This window comes from Mytilus edulis, chromosome 2, assembly GCF_963676685.1.
Source record: "Mytilus edulis chromosome 2, xbMytEdul2.2, whole genome shotgun sequence".
In the NCBI taxonomy this organism is placed as follows: Eukaryota; Metazoa; Mollusca; class Bivalvia; order Mytilida; family Mytilidae; genus Mytilus; species Mytilus edulis.
This window is the reverse complement of record NC_092345.1, coordinates 44,515,764-44,531,090: the sequence shown is the minus strand read 5'-3', so window position 1 is coordinate 44,531,090 and position 15,327 is coordinate 44,515,764. Positions and strand designations below refer to the sequence as shown.

General features: G+C 30.5%; 1 protein-coding gene across 49 annotated transcripts in view; it reads right to left on the bottom strand.

Moving 5' to 3' along the window:
- The window catches only part of LOC139512234 (DENN domain-containing protein 1B-like), a 49,506-nt gene that overhangs the window by 4,720 nt on the left and 29,459 nt on the right, over window positions 1-15,327 (bottom strand). For 18 of the 49 annotated variants that reach the window (XR_011662218.1, XR_011662225.1, XR_011662224.1 and 15 more), the window contains 4 exons: window positions 13,312-13,344; window positions 11,639-11,701; window positions 7,478-7,530; window positions 2,830-3,007 (listed from right to left, as the gene is read on the bottom strand). Coding sequence is in view for 30 of the 49 variants with exons in the window: in XM_071299715.1 (XP_071155816.1) it covers window positions 2,830-3,007; window positions 7,478-7,530; window positions 11,639-11,701; window positions 13,312-13,344 (327 nt within the window). In the remaining 19 variants the exon portion in view is untranslated. Of the gene's footprint in view, window positions 1-2,829; window positions 3,008-7,477; window positions 7,531-10,064; window positions 10,179-11,638; window positions 11,702-13,311; window positions 13,345-15,327 lie in introns of all 49 variants that reach the window. The other 31 variants (XR_011662229.1, XR_011662231.1, XR_011662230.1 and 28 more) reach the window with 3 other exon arrangements.

The window sequence follows — 15,327 nt, the reverse complement described above, 5'->3', positions numbered from 1 at the left end:
TTTATTTTGGAAACCATACCACATCTTCTTATTTTTATATTTAGAGATCTTTTCGTTTTATAATTTGGTTGAAACTTGCAAAGCTTTTTGTCGAAAATTGACTGCAATAAAGTTGATGAACAGTTTCATCAACAGATTAGGCAAAAAATCCTGCAGTATCATTATATCTCAAATAGCAATAAATAAGTAAATAAAGGAAAATATTTGCAAGAATGCACACACTGTCTTGCTAAGCATAACCTAATTGTTATTCAAAGTATCAGAAAATAGGGATTAGGTGTCAATTATTTTAAGTGCAATCAAAAATTTATAAATATTGACAGTGTCTGTAAACAGTGCCTTGACATTACAACTCATCATTGTTAAGCTGTTGGCCAACTATGAAATGGTTTTGGTTAAAAGTGAGGGGATTTTTTTTTTTAGATAAACCATCATACAAAATGATTGCAATATCTCCTCCCTCCCCCTATTACCCATCGACTGTTTGAGCAGGGATATAATATATATTAAAAGAAAAACAACTTCAAGAAAGTTTACATAAATTTTAAAAGTTAGCAAAGATATCGGTTTATTAGAATTCTGTTGTTACAATTCCATTTTTCTTTTTGCTTTCAGATTCAACAAATTTCTTAATTCTTCTGTAATATTGGTTTTTAGACATATATATACTTGAACTTCATACATCTCTTTAATAATACTTGACACCAAATTTTTTCCCTATATTATAGCATTGATTGGTAATATTTATGTATGCTTATAAAAGGTTTAGAGAGAAAAGCCCCTGCACCTTTAATCTACAATTGAGCAATATGTACATTGAAGGATGCTTTTGTAAATTTTAGACTAAAATATGGGCCACATCCCTGAATTAAATTAAAAAAAAAATCAAAGGAAGGAGAAAACAGTAGAAAGCATGCAATCAAAAACCTTGTCCTGATCTCCATAATTTATCCTCACCTAATTCTTAAGGAAGCAAAGTAGAAAAATAACCAGAACATTCATTAGTTTGTAGATAAATCAAGAGAGAAAATCCATTATATTAGCACTCTTTCAACAAAGCAATTTTAGCAGAAAACCATCTCCCAATAATAAGCAGCAGGCAAAACGATTTTTGACTTAATTGAAACAGTTTTCGATATTCATATGATGAAGACATAATTTTTCAATCAGTTAAATTGAAGTCTGGAGCTGGCATATCAGTTAACTGCTAGTAGTCTGATGTTATTTATGTATTATTGTCATTTTGTTTATTTTCTTTGGTTAAATCTTCTGACATCAGACTCGGACTTCTCTTGAACTGAATTTTAATGTGCGTATTGTTATGCGTTTACTTTTCTGCATTGGCTAGAGGTAAAGGGGGAGGGTTAAGATCTCACAAACATGTTTAACCCCGTGGCATTTTTGCGCCTATCCCAAGTCAGGAGCCTCTGGCCTTTGTTAGTCTTGTACTATTTTAACTTTTAGTTTCTTGTGTACAATTTAGAGTTTAGTATGGCGTTCATTATCACTGAACTAGTATATATTTGTTTAGTGGCCAGCTGAAGGACGCCTCCGGGTGCGGGAATTTCTCGTTGCATTTAAGACCTGTTGGTGACCTTCTGCTGTTGTCTGCTCTATGGTCGGGTTGTTGTCTCTTTGGCACATTCCCCATTTCCATTCTCAATTTTATTCATTCAAACTGACTGGTTCAATAATTATTACAACCTGTTCTTTTACATTATTTAATATACAAAATGAAACATGGGCTCATGTCAATTTTGTAATGCTGTACTTGAATTCTGTGTTTCAAAATCAAATGCATTCTTGGTAATATTTTCAAAACTGTATGAGAAAACATCGACACTGGCTGAAATCTTCTTAAATAATGGACATTTGAACAATAACATAACATGATTTTTAGATGTCCAGACGATTAATTCACCGATAGCCCTTTAAAATAGGAAATGGTCACTACTTGTCTATATTTTAAATTTTCAAAAACTTTATCAATATCATTTTTAAAATACATCTTAAATACGATATGACAAATTATTTTTTTCCTACTAGTTTTAATCAAATTATTTTAGCGGAATTTTCATAAAATATCAAAGCATGCAATAATATACAATTACTGTCTTTTGATGAGGTAAATATGTGGTTTTATTAACTTTTGAAAAAAATTTTCAGTGAGGCCGATTGCCGAAGTGAATATCAGTTTTTCAAAGGTCAATTAAACCCCATATTTACCGAAACAAAAGACAGTAATTGTTTTATTCCATATTCCGAGAGAAGAAAATGTATTTAATGACAAACATATACAAAAACCAATTTTACATGAAACATTTTACCATAACGTTGCATGTAAAAGCGCGTGACATTTAGCACGGTGAATAACACTTTCAGGTGAGTATGCTTTTTTATTCAAAATCCATTCATATAGAGAAAACTACTGAAATAATACCAATATTCTGAGAAAGTGTTATTCTGAGAAAGTGTTATTCTGAGAAAGTGTTATTCTGAGAAAGTGTTATTCACCGCGCTTAACATCACACGCTTTTACATGCAATGTTATGGTAAAATGTTTCATGTAAAATTTGTTTTGGTATATGTTTGTCATTAAATACATTTTCTTCTCTTAGAATATGGAATAAAACAATTACTGTCTATTGTTTCGGTAAATATGGGGTTTAATTGACCTTTGATTAACTGATATTCAATTTGGCCTCAGTGAATATCTTTTTTTCAAAAGTCAATTGCTTTTCTCAATTTTGCCATACCGGCTCAAGCGAGAAAATCCCTCTCTTTGAGATTACCAACGATAATCTATGAATACTTTCTGATAAAACTTACAACTGAATGATGAATTGGTGAATTTCCAAGATCCTCTACACTTGCAGATTTGTTCATTGCTACCTGGAGGTCTGGATCAGACAAGAGATTAAAGCTTATACGATTATAAGAAAGGTCTGCTTCTGAGTCATCAATACTCTTTTCATTATCCAAATTTACCAGCTTGTACTTAGACACCCTAAAATATATAATAACTTATAAATGATTTTAGTTCCCTTCTAGAATACTGTGAATTCATTAATATTCGTTGGATACCAATACTCATGTATTTCGTGTGTACAGGGGAACCACAAATTTTAAGAGAGCCGTGGTGTAGTGGTTAGTGCATCGGACTACTGACACAAAGGTTCCTGGTTCGATTCCCGTTTGGGATGAAAATTTCAGGAACTCAACTTTCGGCTCTCCCTTGACACCATCTGCGAGTATGGTCTTGAGAAAACGATGATAGTCCGTCGGAAGGGGACGATAAATGGCTGACCTGTGTTAAGAGAGAGCCATATCTCTTGCACGTTAAAGACACCCTTGTAGATTTCGAAAAAGAGTAGGCTTATGCCGCTAGAAGGCAGCCCTCGCACCCGCAAAGTGGAAAGGGATTAATATAAGTTGCAAAACTTGTTTCCCAATCCACAATAAATAAATATGTTTAAACTAATTGCTAATTTTCTAAAGAAATGTATGCAAACTTTGACAAAGCCACGAAATTAAATATACATAAATATGCACGTTTTCCAAAAACCACGAAAATTGGTACCCACGAAAATAAACGAATCCACAGTATTCTCTTTTAAGGAGGTCTCAACTACTTTCATCAATACATATTCTAATTCATAGAAACTCTAAACAATTAATGAAAATTCCAAGTTATCAGTGGAATTTAAATGTTGATGTTATATTTGCCTATATTTGCTTACTATTATTTCATTTTTAATTTAATTTTGGATGTAACGCGTCTTCTGATTGGCTGACGTTATTTTGTTATGAGCCCATAGACATAATTTAGTCATGTGACCGTGACGTCATCAACATTTTTTCATGGTTTTCTACGGTTTAAAATGGAATTTAGAATTAAATTATAAGAAATGACTGTAATATTTTTTATGTCTAATCGAAATAACATAAAAAATGTGGTGCACACTGTTAAATAACCCGCTATGCGCGTTATTCAGTGTGTACCACATTTTTTATGTTATTTCGAATAGACAGAAAAAATATTACAGTCATTCCTTAATTAAATCTGGTGGATAGTTGTTTCATTAGAAATTATACAACTTTTTTTAATTTGTATATGAGACTTGGAAACGTGGAAACTTTACAACTGTACATGTTTTGGTTAAAATTTTGGCTCCAATTACTTCAAAATGTATTTAAAGTTTTGTTATTCCTTAATATTTTAAGAAGTCTGACATAAGGCCACACCAATTTAATTTCTTGTTCTACGGATTTTTGGACTCCAAAATTTGGGGCGAGCGAGCGATTTGAAAATTTTAATAAAAAAATATTTAATTTGCAAATTTTTGAGGCGAAGCTTGAAAAGTAAAGGCGAGCGATTATAATTTTTTTTTGTAAACATAAAATAGTAGGTTTTGACAATATTAAAGCTTGATTTATCACTTGTACTTTGACATTTCTTTAATTTCTGAAGTATTTTTTCTCTGTTCACCAAGAAATAATTAAATCTGGGTTATGTATGTGTGACTGACAATGAGACAATTCTCCTTCCAAGTCATAATCAGTTTGGAGACAACCCCTTAATGTTATAAATATCCCTTTTACATGTTTTATGAGGAATCAATATAAGTTATAATATATTTGTTTGTACAAAAGGCTCATATTTTCTCAAAGAACTATATATCTATCTGGTATTAAATGGTCAAAACATGTCCAAGAATTTTGTAATATTCCTGTACTTTAACCATGTTAACACATTTACTTTAACAGTTTAATATTATTCAAAATAAGTGGACCCCTTTTTTAGAAAAAGTTGTTTAAAATATGATGTAACTCTCCTCTTTTTGAGTACAAAATTCTAAGTTTTCAAAGGTTTTGTATAGAAGAACTATACAAATCCTTGGTATTTCTATTTTCTTTTCTACATCAGTAAAATGACCCCTTGTGAGGGAGGATTGTTCTCAACCTGATAGTAACAAACACAGGCCTTTTACACAGGGCTTTGATACAGACCAAACAGCAGGCTATAAAGGACCCCAAAATTATTAGCGTACACAATTCGAAGAGGAAAACCAACGATCTAATTTATATATCATGTATATCCAAACGGGAAAAATTACCAATGAACAACATCAACAAACGATAACTGCTGAACGACAGGCCCCTGAATCAATCAGGACAGGTGCATAAACATGCAGCGGCTATGGATAGTTTTGTTTCGCCAGCATACAATATAATTGCAGTTGAAGGCAAATCCTTCAGAAGTTCTTTGTACTTTATTATAAAAACGAACATTTTTTAATAGGGAACATAAGTAAGGGGGAAAGTAACCGATTTTTGTTCTTTTTATAATATTTACAAAAAAAAACGGTGCGGGAAATGGACATGATTACATTTCCGGATGCGGGAAGCGGGAATATAAAAAAATAAAAAAATTCTGTTTTGAAAAAAATAGATGCGGGCGGGTCCGTCGAACAAGGAATCAAATTGGTGTGGCCTAATTCATTAATTGAACAATATCTTAATTGATATTTTATATGTGTCTGGTCAAGGTACAAAGCTCTGAAAAAAAATCTTCTGATTCAGAAGAACATATTTCAACAATTTTTTATATACTGTGGAATCATTATTATTTGTTGGATATCAATTTCCGTGGGTTTTTCGTGGGTACAGATGAACAAAGTATTCAAATGTTCAATGAATGTCATATTTTCACTAGGCTTTGTATACAGAGATTGGCAAAACCATGAAATCAAATAAACACGAATATGCAAGTTTTCAGCAAATCACGAAAATTGATTCCCACGAAAAATAAATGAATCCACTATAATCATAATAAAATAATATGTGTAAAAGAGTGATTTATAACTTATAGATATATGAGTATAAATAAATATGAGAACTGAATAATGTATTCATAATCGTAAATGCAAATACCCACTTTTTAGTCTTTCCTCTTGTCAGTTATAAAAGTTTAAGATCATAGTTTATATGAATGAGGTTAAGACTAAACTGTTTTCAAAATAAAAAAAAGAACATCTGAGTTAAAGACACTTTCCTAAAGACATGGTCTATCAGAGGTGAAGTCCCAATTGTTTTAAAAATATATGTACCAACTTTTTATGGAATCCCCCTCCCCCTCTAAATAACCAAGAAAAACAAAATTCCAAAACCATGAGATAAACTCAATACTCTTTTTTATGCATAAAAGTTTTATATGAATCATTTATATTGATACTAGCGGTATAATATAACTTTATATATGTCAAATATGCAGATATTTGAGAGTGAATATTAAGTAAAAATGGGTTCTTTTTCCTGTTAAAGAGTTTTACCTGGATCTTTTAAACCTTTTTAACAATCTCCTAAAAATCATATATAATTTGTAATAATTACATTAGATGTATGTTTCATTATAATACATGATTCTGATTGGCTACTCTGCAATCTCGCGTTATTCCTTAAGCAACTTCATTACACAATAAAACTTATTATTCATGACGACACACAGTCCAACAATAAAGTGCACAGGTAAATTAAATAAAAACTTGATAAAAATCGTGTTTTCATGATCCTATCTAAAAAATGTAATTACCCGGTATAAGTATTGAATGTTTCTTTTTGCAACTTCATAGGGGTGTTTAAGCGTTGACCATGCCCACATTTTTAGAATGAAGCACTTCATACAAAATGTACTTTGGTCAACGCTTTTACACCCCAATGAAGTTACAAAAAGAACCATTCAATTTTTACATTAAATACATTTAGACTGTAAATACATGTACAACTTTTCAAAATCAAAATTTACTTTTGAAACCAAACAACCACTAAATGGCTTGCAACTTTTAAAATTAATGAACAATAACCAGTGCCAATAATAACTTTATTTCTCCCATATTTATAAATAGTCAATGTATTTAAGTGCATACAATATCATGTTATTTTTTGTGATGTAGAACTGCTAAAAAAAAATAAAAAAATGCATGTTTACCTTTTGAAACAAAAAAGTAAGGTTTGTCTGTCCATAGGATAGAAATGTAAAAATAACCCAAAATTTTTGGTAAATGTCTAAAATTTCGACTCTATTTTTTTAGTAGCACATGATTGTATATTTTTTATTACATATTTAAATTGACATGATTGACTAGGTGAAAAATAGATTGTATGCATATTTTCATCAAAATATCAACATGGATCAAAAGTGTATTGTATGCCCTTAAAATCAACCCAATAGATGAGACAAAAGTGTGAATATCTGATGTACAGGCATGGATATTCACAAGGAATCATTTTGTAAATGAATGGTGGCTCTTTGATAAAAAAAAATATAAATCTAAAGTATTCCTGAGAAATTGAATAAAATACAAAAGTCTTCCCAACTGAAATCAATATAGTCAATTTCTGTAGCCTACCCTTTTTCTATCATAATTATTTTAACTTAGCAATCCAATACAAAATATGAAGAACACATGTAAATTACCTGCTATCTGTACCAGTAACTTGTATTATAGGTGCATTACCAGGTCGTAAAGGCTAAAAATAAAGTAGATACATTGTATATGAAATGATTTTAAACCAGTTTTTAGTAATATATTAGCATTGTTTAGTATTTATGATGAATTTACTTGCTCCTTTTAATAAATTGTGTGTATAATTTCTGTATTTCTGTTGTAACAGTAGCTAGAAATAATTGTCTGAGTGTTAACAGAATATTTGATGTATTAATGTGTACAAGCCTATATGATGATGAATCCTTTGACAGTTTGTTATAAATGTTGCCTTGGTTATTGTTGCAAAACTAAGCAAATACCAATTCAATGCTGAAAACGTCAGAGATATCTACTTATTAAGGAACTCCTCTCCTTTCCGAAGCACCTCTGTTCACTCATTGTTTTTCAAGATGTTCTGATGAAGTTCAGAATTGTCAAAACATAAACATAAATATTTAGTTGTGTATTACAGCAGATTTCATTGAGTATGTAGCCAAAGGTAGTATCTTTGGTTAGCTTGCTTGTTAGCTGAACCGTGAAATCATTATCAGGTCAGTTATACTACCCTTCTTTCGAAGTAGCCTAGTCCAACAGACAGATAGATTGGTTATCTGCCGAACTAGTCTACTCTTAAAGGAGGGTAGATTACCTGACCTAACAATGACTTCACGGTTCAGCTAACAAGCAAGATAACCAACGATATTACCTTTGGATACACACTAAATGAAATCTGCTGTAAAATGAATGTGAACTTGTTTTTTCTGTACACTAAGTGCTTGATATGCAATGAAGAGTGAAACAGCATCCATATGTGTGCGATGTTAATATGCTGTGTGCATTTGCCAAAAAAACAAATTCTGTTAGGCTTGAATATCTATGTGCAATGGTCCAATTTTTGGCAATAGAATGCAATACTCCAAATATCAGTTTCTAGTTTCTAAGTTTTTAGTGAAGCTGTTATAAATGATTACAGACAATATATTGACATGACAACACTTTTAGCTAGGCATAAAAACCACCATTGAGTATTATATCTACATGATTACAGCTAACATTTAATTCATTCAGTACAAGATTTTTTTAATATAAAAAACTACATGCCATGCATAACAAATAAAAAATGTGATATCAAATGCAAATATTATCCTCTGTATTGTTGTTTCATATTTTAAAAAGATCCATATCTAGATGATAGATATGAAACATACAAATACCATGCATTCAACATTCAAAGTAGGTAAGACAGCAATGGACAATATTAAACAAGCAAGGTGGGTTAGAAAATTGTGATCAGTTGCAGGTATCTTTGATGGACAAAAAGTGTTAGTTCTAGTGATCTACTAGCGGTTTAAATATTTGTTTTCCCTGATTCTTGTTTTCAGCATTACCTCGTCCTGTTAAAAAAGTTAAAGAATAATGTAATGAGAGAAGAAATCAGTGGTGGTATAGCAAGTGAATGCTTCAAGCGGCAAGCCATGTTATATGGATATATATATATATATTTAAGTCATTTAAAAAAAAAAATTTAAGTAATGGTTTTTGGTGAAAAGGTTACATATTCACCTCTAACTTTGTACATGTATTTTTTTTATTTGATGTGCTATTATCTTATCTCATCTTTATCATAAACATAAACCCATAATTTCCTTGTAACCATCCTTTAAAGGGGACTTGATTGCCTATTAAACTGCATTTTGGAGTTACTAAATACTGATCAACTAAAAGGATCAAATGATCAAAGTTCTTTGCAAATTGATAAAAATCGATTCATGGAAAGATACAGAAAATATAATTGTTTTCATGTATGAATAAACTGTTGACACAGAGATATGTCTCAACTGTCAGCAGAAATTAAAAAAGACAATCTAGTAAACAGCAACCTTTCTAACTAATTCAAAATTGCTGGACCATGACATAGGGTGCAGGGTCTCGAAATGGTCAACAAACTGGAACTAGTGAGATGAGAGAAATGCAACTTTATGGAAAATATCATTGTCTATCATAAGTAGTTCATATATAACTAACAGAAGCAGAAAACTTATCATTGAAAATTGGTAGTATTGAAAATAACTTGTCCATACTTAGGCGGCCAGGCCACAAAACAGTCGGCAAACTGATATCTCTACTGATATTAAATTAATGAAAATTCAAGGAAAATATCATTGAACTATCCCAAGTTGTTCCTATCAAACTGATTTAAGTAAAAAAACTTTACGTTGGAAAGTGCTAAAATATTCAATCACAGGACTAAGGCCAAGGGAGATAATTGAACCTAACATTTGTTTACTAGTAGCAGTAAATAAAGATAAATTGTAACAACATAACCAATGACTACCCAAGTAAAGTCAGATCATTTGAAGATTATTATTTTTACTATAGAAATATAGAAAAGAAGTTCAAAAAGTAAGAATTGCTTTGTTATTCGACAGAATATGATAACTCAACAGATGATGTGGCAGCAATGATTCTGAAAATTAATGTCTGGATGAAGGCCTTACGCATAGCAGTTTTCTAATGTAGAACCATTAAGAAACTATTAATGGCAAATTTAGTCCTGAAAGTTATTTCAAGACTTACTCGAATAGGTTTTATCTCTGCAGCATGTATTACGGTGGCGGGCCTGTTACGGGATAATGCTTTTGAATCAGGCCTGGGCTGTTTCATACTTTTTGTTCTAGAATGTTCATCATCCTGCAATATTCCCAAGAAACACATGGTCCAAAAATATAAAACCAGTCATGATGAAAATGAGTGTTACATTATTTCATCTACAAGTAACTTTTGGAATTAATTTAATCGATTGGATTAGAAAAGTTAAATATCCTAAAACATTTGGATTTAAAAATGGATTGTTCTAAATAAATGACAAATTTCAGTGTGTATGGCCCATTCAAAATGATGTGTCATTGAATTTAGTAATTCTGGGGGGAAATCCTTGAAATGTGAACAGTAAAGTCAGCAATAGGAAAATGCATGCCTTAGCAAATCAAAATCATTTAAAAATAAGTATTTCAGTTATAATCACATTTGTTTTTCGAATTTCTCAAAAAAGTAACACTCAATTTCATAATCTGACTCAACATGCATATAAATTACTGTAATAAAATATGTGTGGTTAGACGAGTCTAATAGACAGCATAGCATACATAGACTTATAAAATTACAGGATTTCAATAAAAAGCATGCTAAAAATTATAAGCTACCATCAAATCAAAAAGTTATAACAGAAAATCAATTGCAATGCAACATTCATAAATTCTAAAAGTTCCAGCAGGTTACCAGTAAGCAATTTAAATCTTAAATCATAAATTAAACTTGACCTTTGACCAATGAACTAGTTCTTTTAACAAGGTTAATAATATATAAATTCATATTTTATTGAATACTATTACAATATGCAACAAAATATCTTACAAACTTTCCAATTAACAAGAATGTGTCCCCAGTACACAAATGCCCCACTTGCACTAACATTTTCTATGTGAAATGGACCGTGAAATAGACAACTTTCGAGTTCAATGCATTTCCGTCATAAACTCTGGTTTTAGTGAACGCCATTTGTGCATTTAGGGGCGTCATCACTTACATTCCGATGTGGTTTGAAAACTATAATTCTATATTGTACAAATTATTCGGCAAATTGATTTCTCAAAATTGACAATCAACACTGCTGTCATTAGGGAATTGGCATTAAGTACCTACAGAACAACCATTATTTCTAGTTTATCCTGCACAGTGACGATCATTAAGACGCTTGATGATTGAAATAGTGCAGGGATACAGGCAACCCCCTTTATCTGGTAAATGACGTTATAAAGGTGCGCATAATTGACGAGTTTTTTTCCGGTTACGGATGAACTTGAAAGTGGTCTATTGGGGTCAGAACTCTAATTTGTCATTAAAATGTAAAAGATCATATCATAAGGAACATGTATACTAAGTTTCAGGTTGATTGGACTTCAACAAAAACTACCTCGACCAAAAACTTTAACCTGAAGCAGGACAGACGGACAGACAGACGAACGGACACACACACCAGAAAACATAATGCCCCTTTACTATCGCAAGTGGGGCATAAAAACAAAAGTTATTGCTGAAATATAGCATGCTAAAGTGTAAAATCTCTTTCTTAAAAGGTAACCATTACTCACTTTCCGTATATCCTGCACCTGTTTCCTTACACCTGTATAAAATTTCTTTCCTTCACGTCGTACCTGTAAAAATATGGATAAAGTTTTAACATGAACTAGTATTTTATATAAATAATTAGTTTCATAACTTTGAAATAAAAAAAATAAAAAAAGAAGAAATTTCACACTTAGATAAGACATGCATGCAAGATACAATTTGATTATGAAGTCACCTATATAGATTGTGTCACAAAATTATCATGTATCAGAACATTTTCTTTGCTCTTCTTATGACTTATCTAAATATATTTTAAACTTCATAAATAAAATTTTTTCAATTTTTTTGGTGCAACTTGTAGTCTGACTCTTTATTTATATCTCCTTGCTTCTAAATTAATGCAGGTATGTGATTTTTGCAGTGGTGGTAAATTGGGTTATAATGTCCGTGTCATGTGACATACAGAAAATCTGGGTTTTATTTATAGATATAAAGGCAAATCAATGGCTGATTGAGGACATTGAGGTATTGATGCTATAGTGCTTCTGCATGAATTGGATTTGATGAATTTTGAAAGGGAGATAATTTGTAGTGAAATTATTCCCCTTGTTATACTTCCTTACAAGTATTGCCTCATTTAAAAGTCATTAAAGTATTGATGCTGTAGTGCTTCTGCATGAATTGGATTTTGATGAACCTCTGCTAAGTAGTTTGTTTGCATTTCTTATTCTTAAATGGATTATGAATTGTGTCTACGGGAGATAATTTGTTTTTAAATGATTCCCCCTGTTATACTTCCTTACAAGAACTGCTGCATTGAAACATCATTTTATTTACAAAAATGTAGTAAAATTGTTAAATTAGAATAGTTTAAACCTTTACACATGCTTTTATTTTAGTGAATTATTTCAACATTCAGGATTTGATTTCCATTTATCATGCAAAAAATAACCAATTTATACAATATTCCATGATAAATAAAAATACTGAAAAAAAATACATTCAAACAAAAGTATATAAACAAAAAATTAACATGCAAATATTTTTAAAAGAATATAATAATCTAGCAGTGCTCTAACAAAGGATGTTAATTTTTGTCTTTTTTTAATTGTTTAATAGATGCATATACTTTCTTATGTGAAAGTATCAAACTCAGTTTTAATTAAACAGTAAGTTATGACTCTCCATTAATAATTCCAAAGAACTCCCTTTGTTTTAATCAAAAGTTGTTTTTTTAATATGTATATTTTGATTAAAATGGTCTTTTATTTAGCCATTTTACTTTTTACAGTTTTCAATTAAATTCATAATAAAATTATTACTTCCCTGAGGTTTCTTTTCTCGTGACTCAGAAATATTTTTTCAGCTTTGGGGATTAAAAATTCTAACATTCAAAGAAACTCAAAGGTAAAACTCCTGCTTATTAAAACAGTTGCATATACTTGTACAATTCATTCAAAATGGTGGAAAAGGGGAGAAAAACAAACATTGCTAAAATTATCATCTACCGATATAAATGAAAAATATGCAACAAGTACTGAAATAAAACAAAAAAATAAATAAATAAAACAAAACCACAGTTTTACAACAATGAAAGTGATGAGCAAGCAAGGCCTTGAATGATGACAATAATGAGGAAAACATGGTAACCAAGCATATAATCATACTTGACAACAGCAACATGCTAATGACTTACAGTATGCATGGCGCTAGAAACTACAGGAGCAGCCTGTTAAACAAAGATGATTAAATATGGTTTTATTTCTGTCACTTTTACTTATAAGAAATGACTCAGTCACTTTTACTGACAAGAAATGACTTAGTCACTTTTACTGACAAGAATTGACGTAGTCATTTTTGGTGATAAGAAATGACTCAAGTCACTTTTACCAATAAGAATTGACTTAGTCACTTTGTAATATGACTTATGTCCTCTGTAAGTCCAAATCTATCCTTGATCATATATCTATTCATCAACAAAAGCTTTCAGCATGCCCAAAGTATCCTTTCTTCAATACCATTCATTAATGTATTGAACTAGGGCAGAAATAAATAATATATGGTTTATTTCCCTCATTTTCCCTCTGTCAATTTTTGAATGAGATTTGCCAGGTATTTTTAAGCAAATACTGTGAATTTATAAAATCATTCAGTGAATTCATATTTTTCATTAAATATTAAAAAAACAAGATATTTTATGACAAAACAAGTGAAATGCTTGAAGCTGACTTTCAAGAATAGATATGTGATCCCAAAAAGTGTATAACCTTCATTTTAGTATCGTTCAAATCACCCAAATTTGATGCCCCTGGAAAAAGAACCATTAGTAACCCAAAAAGTCTTATTTGGTTCTACAGAACATTGAGGTATCAGCTAAAAAGTTGTATAGCTGCAATACTAAAAGGAAAATGATAAACTTTGCAAAAATGATGACATGTAGAAACATTTTGAATAAGTTTTGAAATATCTAATGTTTTGAACAATACTTTCTGTGATATGATCAAATTAAATTAATGAATGTAATATATGATAGACAAAGTCAACCTTAAAAGTTGTTCTAAAAAATATCAAATAAGCATACAGAAAACATGAATTATTTATAATACTGTTTTCTCTAAGTCTGAAATATAATATATATTGAGAGCATGCAATAAAGCTATAATTTAAAGCATTGATATGCAAGTTTAAATACATGTACTTTATCAACTGATGTTTATACCTAACTTGAACACTCGTGGTCTTGCAAATACAATTTAGACATCTATTCAATATACTAATAAGCATTTTTCTACCATTATGTCAAAAATTATCAAATTTATGCCAGATCTTATTATCTTACAATAAAAGTTAGTCGTGAATGGTTTAGGATGTAAAATTAAAATGTTCATCACAATTTCATTATTCTTTTTACATGCTACTGAAACTATAACACTAAAGTGAGATCATATATGAAAGGTGTTAATCCTGAAAGATTTTTGATATATAATATCCAAAATATCTTCATCTTCTATTCCATGCACACACACAGACAACTCTGATCTACTAACCAAGAATAGATTTCAATCAAATAAATTGTCTGAAGGATCTCTGACCAGAGGAAAACTGAGATCAGAAGGTTACAAAGATCAGTTTTTATAAACCTCTGATTAAAGGGACAGCAACCCAAGCAACTAAAAACAATTCCAGAGATCATTGTACAGTCTTTTAGAAAAGACAGGTGACTATAAAATATGTTAATTTGTTAATCTACTCGTTGCTTTGTAACAAGATTAGAAAGGAGGCTTCTACAGGTCTTCAAAAACGAGAAAAACAAAAAAAGTTGTTAGCAATATTAAGATAGCTATAGTTTTCTTTGTCATTCTGATAAGGTGACAGATATCAGCAAGCATCATTTAGTTAGAATCTTATTCCAAAGTTTACACAGGTGTTAACTTATGTCAAAGCAACAGTAAAGTTCAATTTGAATTTTGCTTAAAGGCTATCTAAAATGTGATGCTCTATTGGTCAGATGAAACAGCCTTCTTCAGGTGACCTTGAAACTTTTGGTTTTAAACCGGATATTTTTTTAACAAATTCTTTATGAAAGAAAATAGATATTACCTGAAAGTAGTTAACACCTTTATAAGTTTTGGGTGTACATTATTCATTAAATACTAAAAATAATTAATTTGTTATTATCAACCTTTACTTAAATCTATTTATCCATGTATGT